General features: G+C 41.0%; 1 protein-coding gene across 2 annotated transcripts in view; it reads right to left on the reverse strand.

The window, feature by feature from the left end:
• The window catches only part of ARMC3 (armadillo repeat containing 3), a 54,560-nt gene that overhangs the window by 18,754 nt on the left and 21,897 nt on the right, over positions 1–13,909 (reverse strand). For both annotated transcript variants that reach the window (XM_072154173.1, XM_072154172.1), the window contains exons 9-10: positions 11,458–11,610; positions 10,928–11,033 (exon numbers count right to left, since the gene is read on the reverse strand). In XM_072154173.1, coding sequence (XP_072010274.1) covers positions 10,928–11,033; positions 11,458–11,610 — 259 coding nt within the window. The remainder of the gene's footprint in view (positions 1–10,927; positions 11,034–11,457; positions 11,611–13,909) is intronic.

Genomic DNA, 13,909 nt, shown 5'->3' on the forward strand with positions numbered 1-13,909 from the left:
TCCATGGGGGTCCCTGTGATCAGTAAGTCATCCCCACATTGGCGGGTGTCTGCTGACGTGCGTTCTATACATTTGGGGTACAACAGGTGTACAACCGAGATTCTCGTGTTCCATGATGGTCCCACCACTGGGACCCCCACAGACCAGCTAGTTATCTCCTGTCCTGTGTGACTAGACAACCCCTTTAAAGGGACAACATTAGAGGCGGTGGGTGTTTGCTGTGTTATACAGATTTCACCTGCCCGTGAGCCCCCTGCCTATATCTTCCTATTCTATGACACCTCGTTAAGGGATCTTCCATACTAGGAATTCAATACTGGCTGATAATGGTAAAGTATTTAAAGAGATATTTCACAGGTTAGGTCATAAACTTTATCTCAATGTGGGACTTAGGCCGGTTCCACCCTTGCAAGTGTGATGCGATGAACTCGCATCACACTCGCAACGCATGCTGCTCGGAACGCACGGCTCGAACGCTGCACACTGGGACTGAACTGACATGCTGAGTTCACTCCCGGTGTGCAGCGTTCTGGCCGTGCGTTCCTAGCAGCATGCGTTGCGAGTGTGACGCGAGTTCATCGCATCACACTCGCTAGTGTGGAACCGGCCTAATTCCTACAATAACATTCATTTCTATCCATTTTTTTTAACTACACTATTGTCATAGTGCAATATCCGGTGGTAAGCAATATTCCTATTAGGGAATTAATAGATTATTATTATTAGTCAGATTATTGAAGGATTAAACTGCTCTTTAATTCTGTATGTGATGTTTACACAAATGGCTTCATTGTATTTTCCTGTGTTAATAATACATGTGCGGATGAGGAAAACACATTTCATACACGCGGCGCAGAGAGAATACGCGCAGCACGCGGGACGTCGCTGGTTAAAAGCTTCTGCCCTAATAATTACCTTGGCCTTTCAACTCGGAGCGGCATCTAGTCTATTGCCAGCGGAAGGCAGACAATGGGACCTGTCACTTCCACTTACATCCACGTGTAGTAGCTGCGTTCTCACTGCTAACAGTCTGTGTTATGTGGAAATATTAGACGCATGTATTTGTTACATTTCTATCAATTGCCTTTTTTATAGTCTGGAGTACAATTCCTTAGAGAATCTTAGTGATTTCTTTTACTTTGTCAATCCGTATTTTCAATTAATTGAAAAGAGAAAAGTTGTAAATACCTATAAATATTATACCTATTTTAATTATTTATAGATTTTTTTGTTATTGAAACTATATTTTGAGTAATTGTCCCATTCTGTTACCAGACAAACACCTTTAAAGGGAATCTAGCAGCAGTTTTTAGTATACAAAGCTGCAGCCAGTGTTAGGTATTGGCTCTGGAGATTTGTGCAGCCATATCTTTGTGATGTTAGTAGCAGCAGGACTGTGAAAAATGCATTTAGATTCTAGGATGTTAGCTTCTCTAAATGCCTGGGATAAGTCCCCACTTCCTAAGTAGAAGCTGTAGCAGGCTTATGGTTTTATATTACTAAAGATGCACTAGTTGTGAGGCAAGTTGAGCCTCTTGCCTCAGGGAAGCACCACCTAAAGCAAGATGGGGTGAAGTCGGATGCTACAAAGCAGGATCTGACACTTAAAAACAGTGGCCCACATTTACTAAAAACAGTGCAAACTGTTTACCTGTGTAGCATGCAGGATTTCTTGCGCCTGTTCTTCATGAATCTGGCACCGCCTGCACGGCCCCGACAGAGTGCACCTTTAAAATGGGGCATGCAACACAATTCTGTCGGACTTTGCATGATAAATCTGGTGCACCCAGTCTGACGATAACGCACTGTGCTGTGATTCACTAAGATCGTGCGCCCGATATCCTGCATGTGTCGCTTCCCCGCTCAGGTCCGCCGGAGTTCACCTTCTTCTTCCTGGTGCATGTAAGTGCATTGTCTAGTGACACAATTTGAAAGTTTAATCCCTCAATTTCTGTTGCATGAAAGCCAGTGCAGCTGCGCCAAAATCCAATCGTGTGCGACACAATGCCAGCGCAGACACCTGTTAAATACCTGTCAAAGCCGTGCAATCCCCGAAAACGAGACACTGCATGGAGAGCCCACTTACTAAAAAAAACAAACATACAGAGGGGGCACCATGCCATAGCTCGCCTCAGGTAGCAGAGTGTTTAGGTTCAGCCCTGGATATAAGAGCAGTAACTCAGATAAAAGGCAAGTGATTGTGGAGCAGTTCAGTATAGAGAGCTAAGAGCTTCTCCCTTTCAATAGTTTGAGTACACTCCCAAGTCCAGCTACAATCCAGAGCTCTACAGGACTGCTGCCTAAAACGTGTTGTTCTATGGGGAAGTTGAAACCAGGAGGAATTCAAAAATATACAAATCTTTTGATTTCCACTTTAGTTTCCATTTTCAATTTTCGGATTTTAAATAAAATACTGATGAAAACACTGACAATAAGAACACATTTCCAGTGGAGTTACATGGGCCCCCTAGAAGGCTTGGGCCCCGGTCTGCCACCCAAAACGCCTGCATAATGCAGCAGACGCCCACCATGTACGGAGAAGGCTCAGAATGCAAACCCTCTTCATACAGTCACTGACACATCACGATAATAGTACTCATTTTGAGGCGGGGGGGTTAAACACCATAAATATAGAAATCTTCCCATAATACATTTTCTCAAATACTGATGCAAAATACTGACCAGGATACTGCAGTGTGAAGCTGGGGAAAGTTTTTCTCATAAAAATCTTACAGTATATTTGGCACAGGAGCTTTTTAATCACCAGGCTATATTCAGAACATGACAAATTATCAATGTTAATTAATGGGCCGCCCTGTAATAAGGCGATTAATCACACATGTCCATTCCAGGACAGAATCCTATCTGCAAAATGAGTTCCAGCTCATACTTTCCATGAATTCAGATGAATCTCCTGGAGTAATAATCCCCTGGCTGCAGATGATGGAGGGCTCATCATTAAGTCCCCTGGTAAGGTGTGATATGAGAGGTCAAGTATATGATGGGTATGTATACTGCTTCTCAGGGGTCTCCACACTGTGACTCTTCATTTACAAACTACAACTCCCATCATACTCAGAATCTCACATCCCCCCAAAATTGCACGGGACAGTATTTACAACCTGCAGAAATCAATCTACTAGAAAAACTATAACTTTATTTTATCATACTCAAAAGTGGAAAACATCAAACCCTGAAAAATAAGTTTACAGAGGACAGTGGTTTCCAACATGCTTAGGTCAACACCAGCAAGTGTAACACTATAATTCCCAGTATGATAGGAGCTATAGTATGATAACACTATAATTCCCAGTATGATAGGAGCTATAGTATGATAACACTATAATTCCCAGTATGATAGGAGCTATAGTATGATAACACTATAATTCCCAGTATGATAGGTGCTATAGGGTCACAATTGGTGGGAAATTCAAAGGGTATTCTAAATTCAGCAAATATATAATATTGTTTGCGTAATGTAAAGTTATAACAATTTTCCAATATAATTTACAAATCAATTCCTCAATGTCCTGTAGATCTCTGCTTGCTGTCGTTCTATACAAAGTTTCATTGTTTAATTCATGTGGATAGAAACCTGTGCCTGGTCATGTGATGTCGCACAGCTCGTTATATATTCCTGGTCATGTGATGTGACACAGGTGCAAGGCTTGTTATATCCCTGGTCATGTGATGACACACAGGTGCAAGGCTCATTATATCCCTGGTCATGTGATGACACACAGGTGCACGACTTATTATATCCCTGGTCATGTGATGTCACACTGGTGCAAGGCTTGTTATATCCCTGGTCATGTGGTGTCACACAAGGGCAAGGCTAGTTATACTCCTGGACATGTGATGTCACACAGGTGCACGGCTCGTTATATCCCTGCAAATGTGATGTCACACAGGTGCAAGGCTCATTATATCCCTGGTCATGTGGTATCACACAGGTACACTGTTCGTTATATATCCCTGGTCATGTGGTGTAACACTGTTGTACGGCTAGTTATATTGCTGGACATGTGATGTTACACAGGTGCGAGGCTCATTTTATATCCCTGCTCATGTGATGTCACACTTTCCATTAGACAAACAATAAAGAATTATTGCAGCTCTGCTCCTAAATTTGTGTTTTGTTTTTTTTAAATCTGTCCTTCTGATATAAAGATATGTTTCCTAAAAGTCTAGGATAGGCAGGATAGTCAGATTAAAAAAAAGAGAGATTAAATTGATTGAGGGACAGTGCTGATCCCATATAATGAGCATTTTATACTTGGTGACAATAGAATATACTCTATTGACTTGTTTTGGGAAATACTTGTATCCCAAATGAAATAACAAATACATTTTTTGTGTATTTCCTCTGTTATTACTAATCTATGACTAAACTGATATTGGTATTTCCTGTGCCAATGGGAACTTATGTGAAAGGACACCCCCCTCCTGGTCACATCTAAGTGTCAATTTATTCATACATTTCTAATAGGAATATCAGAGGCTGGGCACAATGTGGCACTCCGGTTTCTCCAGAAATGTCGTGGGCAATCCCAACCCTGCTCAGCCTCATATGGCAAACCATGTATTGTAAGTGTTACATGACTTTTGGAGACCCTGTTACAGATCTGGGGCTTCAGGTTATGCCTGGGGAAGATAGTAGTAACACTATATTAGTAGCTTTATCAGAAACACAATGGGGCTTATTTACTAAGGGTCCACAGATTGCACTTTCGTCGGATTTTCAAAGTTTTGGGGATTTGCGCTGCTGTGACAGGTATTTAAGTGGGGATTGTGTCGCAGGCGATCAAATTTTAGCACAGCTGCGCTGGCTTTCAGGGAACGTGCCGTCGTCCGATTCAGACTCAGTGCAGGATTTAAGATTCAATTTGTTTCGCAAGCCCAAGCACTTACATGCACCAGGGAGAAGAAGGTGAACTCCAGCGGACCTGAGCGGAGAAGCGATACATGCTGGATATCAGGCGCACGATCTTAGTGAATCGCGGCAGATGTGCATTCAGGTCGGACAATGCACTTTCGGGGATCGCGCAGTAAACGTGCCCCAATAGGTAAGAGAGACTGATTTCAGCGCTGTATGCCATAAGGAATATCCACCAATAGATGGCAGTAGAGTTCTAACGAACTTTCAAAGACCACATCAATTTTCTCACAAATTAAGCGAAATTCTCTATTTGCTTTCTATTAACTCTTGTGTCCCTGGTTCAGATTTTACTGACTAAAGGTTTGGGAATACTAGATTGGCAAAAACTATCCAAAACAGAGATAAGATAAATGACCCCCAAAATGTTGATTATAGATGAAAGTTGAAGGCCACCTGTCATCAAATTTTACCCCGTTAAACTACTAACCCCCTCAGGTCGGGTATATATATATATTATGTAGTCTTTTTAAATATAATTTCCCTTTAAGAGTAACCACATTTTTGACAAAATTGTATAAATGAATAGAGCAGATAATAGTAAACTTTGTAATATCCGTTATTAAAGAAATCTGCTCCTGTCTGCTTCCTTTTCTTCCTGATTCAAGCAGTGTGTGTAAATCAGCTTTCTGTCCTGTATCCACTGAGAGATAAAGGAACCTGATAAAGTGTCTAATGACTTGACTCCTTACAGACAGTCCCTGGACGCTCTAATCTCCTCAGAGAGCTGAGTTAATTAATATTAGCCTCCCGATCTGTCCGCAGTGGACGGAGCTCTAAAGTCTTTGACATATACTGCTCACTACAGGAGAAAGAAGCAGAATAAATGCACAGAGGAGCTACTCTTTTCATTTCTGAAATTAAAAAAAAAATCCTTCAAAGGTTTATTTATCCTTTAAATAATAATTCCTTTATTTATATAGCGCCAACATATTCCGCGGCACTGCACAGAGCTTGTCACATCAGTCTACTCTACAAATTGAATTTTCATTTTATCATTATTTTTTTCATCTTTTTTATACAAAAGGCAAAGATTGTATAGGTAAGACTTATGTCTAACCTTATTTACTGTGATACTATGATTGATAGCTAAATAGATATGAGTTAGATAGATATATAGATAGATATGAGATAGATGATGGATAGATATGAGAGAGATAGTCAGTCCATGCAGCACAGTACATCTTGTACATAACCCGGTGACTGCCTGTATATGAGCGAGCTACTGATAGCCTGGTGTAAGCCTCTATAGATTAATCCAATTGTTTGCAAATATATATAAAAAAAGAGCAGTACTCAATGTTGGATTTTTATTCCATTTAGCCATGTATGGATAGAAAGATAGGATCTTGATGATAGATATAGAGATAAATAGATGGATATGAGATAGATGATAGATTAATAAATATACAAATAGATAGGATATAGATACTAGATAGATATATGATAGATAGATAGATAGATAGATAGATAGATAGATAGATAGATAGATACTGTAGAAAGATAAATAAATAATAGATTGATATAGATGATAGATAAATAATAGATATTAGGTAGATAGATAGATAGATGATTGATAGATATGAGATAGATAGATAGATAGATAGATATGAGATAGATAGATAGATAGATAGATAGATATGAGATAGATAGATAGATAGATTGATAGTATAAAGAAAGCGGGCAGCACTCCGTTGTAGATAAAAGTAAAAAAGTGTCTTTATTCCATAGTGAGCAACTGTGACAGCGACGTTTCGGCTCTGCAAGAGCCTTTCTCAAGCCATTCAAACAGTGAAATGGTGGCCATATTTAAATACAACAGGTGATCACATGACAAATTGGGATACTCCCACCATTTTTGTAAAACTGTGATATAATGCATATTACATAGTCAAATTACATATCGTGAACATTAAACATAGTGCACAATGTAAAATACATGTATATGTATGTGATAGACATTAAAATTGTGTTATATATAACAAACAGCTTTATTAGTGACACAGATTAGTCCAGCCATTGGTCTTGTCTGTGTAAAGGTGCTCAAGTGCTTCTGTGTTGACAGCAATGCTTCCCAGTTGTTTCCACGTGTCGACCTTCCCTGATCAGCAACAATGTACTCCGATACATGTAAAAAAAATTTCTTTGAAAAAATTTTTTTTGAAAAAAGGAAAAGAGGAAGAAAAATGCTACATGGAACGCAAGCTGAGCGCCAAAATGTGCGCATAAAAAATATGTCGCACGGTGGGACACACACTATGCGCCTGGTTCTGCGCATGTGTATTATGCCCCAGCAAGAGCGTCTGGTGCTATGGAAACCAAAAATGAAAATTTATCAGATAAAACATAGATGGTTCTGGAATGCAATATTCATGCAATTTACATAAAGGAAAAGTCCACGATGTGTCAGCCATAAATCAGGACCAATTGGCTGTGATAACAACCATGTTGGATGCACGTTGATATTGATTCACCAACGATTGTATAACTCGCAAATATAAGGGACGACCTTGCTGAATATACCCCTAATAATAAACGGGGCAGACGGCATCATCAATCCCCTAAGTTTTTGACTGTACTTGTATAAAAGACAGTGTGGTCCCTGGCTAGACACACCAACCGTAACCTATGAAAGAACAACAATATACAAAATATAAGGGAATGGATGGAAATACGTTTACCATAGCACTTGACAATTGCATGAACGGCGCATCAATTTGCGCTCTTGAAGCACCAAATGACAAAAGAATATTTTGGGAGTTGTGTAGGGAGGCTTCCACGAGGAGACATCTGGGATAGGCTCATATTCTAAAAGAAAAAAAAGACATATAATGTCAAAATTATTATATCACAGAAAGTTACTCATTGCTACTCTGATGATGGACTATACAAAAGGAACTACAGCTGGATCAACAGGATCATAGGGACCAAAGTTTAAAATCCACATTGAGACCCTGTGGTCTCAGTGTGTCAAGGGTATAGATCCAATGTAACTCACGCTTTTTTAGAATAGCTACTCTATCACCACCACGTATAGGGGGTGGCACGTGATCAATGAGACGGAAACTGAGATGTTTCTCTAGATGTCCAGCTTCTGAAAAGTGTTTCGATATCGGGAGATCTTTGCGGTTGGATCGTATCGTATATCTTGGACTTTCTTTTTGTATTTTTTGGCTGCTAAAAGCGTGCACCCTAGAACTTTTTTCTTTGTTTTCTTCGGTTTCATCACAATGGAACAGTCTACCCACAGCTATGGATTCCAGAGTTTTGCTTACACTGATGCGGACGGCGAAAGGATTCTACATGGCCTAACAGGTGATTCCACTTTCCTCACTACGCCTGGAACGGCTGAACTCATACGTAAATTTGAAAATGAATCCAAAAGACTCACCAGCTTACAGTTGCATCTCATCACATTAAGGAGATCACTGCATTGGAAACTAATCTTCCTGAGATGGACACACAATTGAAGTCGATTTTGACCACAGATGAGTATAACGTTTTTTTGCTACGGTTCAGACGCATGTGAAAACTGGCAAATCTGAACAAGAACTTACCAAGCGTAATAAATGGATGTGGGCTATTATATGTGGGAGAAACGACACTTGAATTTAAGACGCGCCTCAACCAACACAGATATACGATACGATCCAACCGCAAAGATCTCCCGATATCGAAACACTTTTCAGAAGCTGGACATCTAGAGAAACATCTCAGTTTCCGTCTCATTGATCACGTGCCACCCCCTATACGTGGTGGTGATAGAGTAGCTATTCTAAAAAAGCGTGAGTTACATTGGATCTATACCCTTGACACACTGAGACCACAGGGTCTCAATGTGGATTTTAAACTTTGGTCCCTATGATCCTGTTGATCCAGCTGTAGTTCCTTTTGTATAGTCCATCATCAGAGTAGCAATGAGTAACTTTCTGTGATATAATAATTTTGACATTATATGTCTTTTTTTTCTTTTAGAATATGAGCCTATCCCAGATGTCTCCTCGTGGAAGCCTCCCTACACAACTCCCAAAATATTCTTTTGTCATTTGGTGCTTCAAGAGCGCAAATTGATGCGCCGTTCATGCAATTGTCAAGTGCTATGGTAAACGTATTTCCATCCATTCCCTTATATTTTGTATATTGTTGTTCTTTCATAGGTTACGGTTGGTGTGTCTAGCCAGGGACCACACTGTCTTTTATACAAGTACAGTCAAAAACTTAGGGGATTGATGATGCCGTCTGCCCCGTTTATTATTAGGGGTATATTCAGCAAGGTCGTCCCTTATATTTGCGAGTTATACAATCGTTGGTGAATCAATATCAACGTGCATCCAACATGGTTGTTATCACAGCCAATTGGTCCTGATTTATGGCTGACACATCGTGGACTTTTCCTTTATGTAAATTGCATGAATATTGCATTCCAGAATCATCTATGTTTTATCTGATAAATTTTCATTTTTGGTTTCCATAGCACCAGACGCTCTTGCTGGGGCATAATACACATGCGCAGAACCAGGCGCATAGTGTGTGTCCCACCGTGCGACATATTTTTTATGCGCACATTTTGGCGCTCAGCTTGCGTTCCATGTAGCATTTTTCTTCCTTTTTTCCTTTTTTCAAAAAAATTTTTTTCAAAGAAATTTTTTTTACATGTATCGGAGTACATTGTTGCTGATCAGGGAAGGTCGACACGTGGAAACAACTGGGAAGCATTGCTGTCAACACAGAAGCACTTGAGCACCTTTACACAGACAAGACCAATGGCTGGACTAATCTGTGTCACTAATAAAGCTGTTTGTTATATATAACACAATTTTAATGTCTATCACATACATATACATGTATTTTACATTGTGCACTATGTTTAATGTTCACGATATGTAATTTGACTATGTAATATGCATTATATCACAGTTTTACAAAAATGGTGGGAGTATCCCAATTTGTCATGTGATCACCTGTTGTATTTAAATATGGCCACCATTTCACTGTTTGAATGGCTTGAGAAAGGCTCTTGCAGAGCCGAAACGTCGCTGTCACAGTTGCTCACTATGGAATAAAGACACTTTTTTACTTTTATCTACAACGGAGTGCTGCCCGCTTTCTTTATACTATTACTGGAGGACCTGAGGCCCGGTCCTAGGTTGCCTGCACCCAATTTTCTTTTTCTTTTTCTCTGAAGGTTTGTGCTGCTTGGACTTTCTTTTTGTAGATAGATTGATAGATATGAGATAGATAGATATGAGATAGATAGATAGATAGATTGATAGATATGAGATAGATAGATAGATATGAGATTCATCTTTATTTTTTCTGTATATAAAGACCATGTGGTAGATTTATCATGCCTCATACACCTTGAAACAGACATACAAGCTGTGATTTAGTCGCAATTCCTATTGCAGAGTCGGGAATCAGCCAATTGCGCCCTCTACGGTGGGAGGAGGCGGCCCGGGGACACCTCACCCTTGTGCTCCAGCCTTTGCCAGGTTCGGGCACAAGCTATAGCACAGTTCCATACCAGGCAGGATGCGCCTGGCAATTGCACCCACGCTGCTGGATATTTATCATGAAGCCGGAGCCTCCATATATATCCGGCAGGGGCCAGGGGTTTGAATCATATGCCAGCCAATGATGGACCAGTGTATGATAGACCCACCCCCTCCATATGTACTGTGTAATTGGTTAATGGAGATTTGATAAAGTGAATAGCTTAGCACTAGTATTACCATCCCCTCGCTCGCTGTGTTTAGCCTTTATCTCCCGCACGGTCCTTTCCATGAGTTATAGGGGCAGAATATCCAATACTGGTCCTGATGTAGAAGGCCAATCCTAACGTCACACAGACTAAAGGTCAAGCAAATGTCACAAGCGTCAAATGAAAAATATTATGGGAATTCTCTTTACTGCTGGTCTGTATGTGTTTTGGGTTGAAATACAATGAAAATGCCAACAGTTGTTATTAGCGAGCTGTAGGGGGACACTTACCTGGCATTATTAGGGCAGCCAGTGCTGAGATTTGCCAGGGCAAACACAGCGGCTTCTTGGACTTCTGCATTGTCTTTGTTCAATAAATGAATTATCTGAAGAATTCCTGGAGGAGAACGTGACATGATTAGCTGGGGACACTCTAGTGCTCTTGTGTATGGCTTAAAGGGCATCTACCACCAGGCTGAAGGATTGTAAACCAAGCACACTGACATACTGGTGTTTGCCCCCTCTGGCAGGATCCGCTCTCCCTTTATCTTCTTATGCTCTGGTTTTTACAAAAAAAGACTTTCAAAATTATGCAAAGGAGCCTGAGGGGCTCCAGGCTCCATAGATGCCACTGGAGCCTCTCAGGCTCATTTGCATAATCATTAATGCATATTTTCTTAAAAACAAAGGCATAAGAAGCTTAAAGAGGAGCAGATCCTGCCAGAGGGGGCGCACACCAGTATGTCACTGTGCTTGGTTTACAATCCTTCATCCTGGTGGTAGATGTCCTTTAATACAAGGTTTCCAGCTCATACACTTACCGTTCTTATTGAATACGTCCTTGCTGACCACATTAGCGCACATGACAGAAATGGCCTGCAATGCAGCCACCTTAACTCCATTATTGTCAGATCCCAGCAGATCCACCAAAGTCTTCTCTGCTCCTTGTTCATGGAAGAATTTTCTATTCTCAGCTGAAATAAAAATTTTAAAATGTAGGTTGTCCTTAGACTATAAAAATGAAACGTTAATCTTAAAGGGGTTGTCCACTTTCCCCGGTCCCCACTAGTCTCTACTTCCTGATCCAGATTCAAAGAAATACCTCTCAGCCAATCACTTGCTGAGACAGGTCTGTTCTTAGGCCAGTGATTGGCTCACTGGTCATTTCCTGCATATGCAGAAGAATCAGGAAGTTGAGAGCAGCGTGGAATCCGGAGGCTTTGTTACAGTGGTTCACAGTGTGCCATCCATGAGGCGAGTTGAGTCTCTAGCCTCAGGCAGCAACATGGTCAGCAAGATGTCGGGCAGCATCAGGGGCGCAGTAACTTGCTATAAAGAGGAACCTGACACCTAATAATGCCTTATAACACAGCAGTGAGATCCTACTTACTAAAAAAGTAACCCGATACATTACTACTGGATGGGATGGAGAAGACGCCGCTCTATAGCTCGCCTCAGGCAGCAGAGAGCTTGCATTCATCCTTTCAGTGGTTGTCTTATTATCTGGTTCCCACTAGTCTCTACTTCCCGATCCATATTGAAATTTCAAAATATCACTCTCAGCCAATCACTGGCTGAGGCAGGTTACTTCTTAGGCCAGTGATTGGCTAACTGGTCCTGTTTATCCTGTGTAAGTTGAGACCGACCTGGACTCGGGAAGCTTTGTAACAGGAGTGGATGGGATTAGTGAGGGGAAATTCATCAGAAAAACAACCAATCTGAAAGGAATTTATTATCAGAAAATGATATTCAAATGTTGTTTTGTTGTATAAAAAAATAGGAAAAAAATATAAAATATAGGAAAACTAAACTGTGGGTTCCATGTCAACAGAAACGGATGTCAGTGATGATTATATTTGTACAATGCCGCATAATGGGGGTCATTTATTAAGACCCCGATTCGCGTTTTCCCAACGTGTTACCCGAATATTTCCGATTTGCGCCGATTTTCCCTGAATTGCCCCGGGATTTTGGCGCACGCGATCGGATTGTGGCGCATCCGCGCTGGCATGCACGCGATGGAAATCGGGGGGGGGGGGGGCGTGGCCGAACGAAAAAAAAGACGGATTCGGAAAAACCGCCGCATTTAAGACAAAAAATGTGTCGCGGAGCTTGCACTTTCCTTCACTAGGAATAGGCTGGTGAACTTGAGTGCGTTCCGATGCTCTTCAGCGCAGCAGCGCCACCTGGTGGACTACCTTAATGAATCCCGGCCGGACCCGAATCCACCGCAGAGAACGCGCCTCTGGATCGCGAATGGACCGGGTAAGTAAATCTGCCCCAATATGCTGGCGCTGTATGAGCAACACGAGAAAATAAGGCTTTTTTCGTGATTTTATTAACCTTACTGAAAAAGATTTTAAAATACAGGCCCACATTTACATGCGCCAGTTTCCTGTTGGACTGCATGTTCTTTTAAGTGCAAACCGCTTGCACGTATATTTAAGAAGTGTCGGCACCACAAATGTGTCACACATGACCCTTTTGTGTCACACATGACCCTTTTGTAGCGCGGCTGCACTAGACATCATACTACACAAATTTCTGCACCTCCGGGGGGGCGTTCCGGTGCTCAGTTGGACCATGATTTAACATGAAAAGTCTGACAGAATTTTGTGGAGCTGCAGCATAGAGGGGCTCTGGTAACACCCCCAAGGACCCCTTCAGGCTCATTAGCATAATTTTAAAAGTTGAAAATTAGTAGAAAGGTGGCCATGGATAACAAATATAAGAATATTACCACAGTCACGGTGCCTGAACCTATGAATAAGTAGATGGTAGAAGTGATGTTAGATTTTCTGGAAACAGTTTGTTTACATTGACAGCTGAGAGATAAAGGAACCTAATGAATTGTCTAATTACTTATCTCCTTACAGACAGTAACTGGGTAGTATCATTTCTCCAGAGAGATGAATCAAGGGAAATATTCTATACTAAATATAGAAAGAGTTAATCAGTAACTTTATGAAGTGGACCGAGCTCACAATGATTTCAGATACAAAGCTCACTACAGGAGAAAGGGCAGAAACAAAACACAGTAAAGCTGCTTTACTGATATAACAAGGTTTACTATTGCTCTAAGTGTTTCTCTAATGAAAAAATAGCTTCAAATGCTTAGTTACTCTTTAAGTACAGCTCTCCTGAGCTGCTGCGGGTCTATAGAAAGCCTGGTAGTTGCACTATATAGATCGGACATCGACTTACAGAGCAGTTACTGTACCTCAATAGACGTCACCAGACAGACAGCTTTCTTCTTTAGCTAATCTGCAAATC

Source organism: Engystomops pustulosus, chromosome 5, assembly GCF_040894005.1.
Source record: "Engystomops pustulosus chromosome 5, aEngPut4.maternal, whole genome shotgun sequence".
Classification (NCBI taxonomy): domain Eukaryota; kingdom Metazoa; phylum Chordata; class Amphibia; order Anura; family Leptodactylidae; genus Engystomops; species Engystomops pustulosus.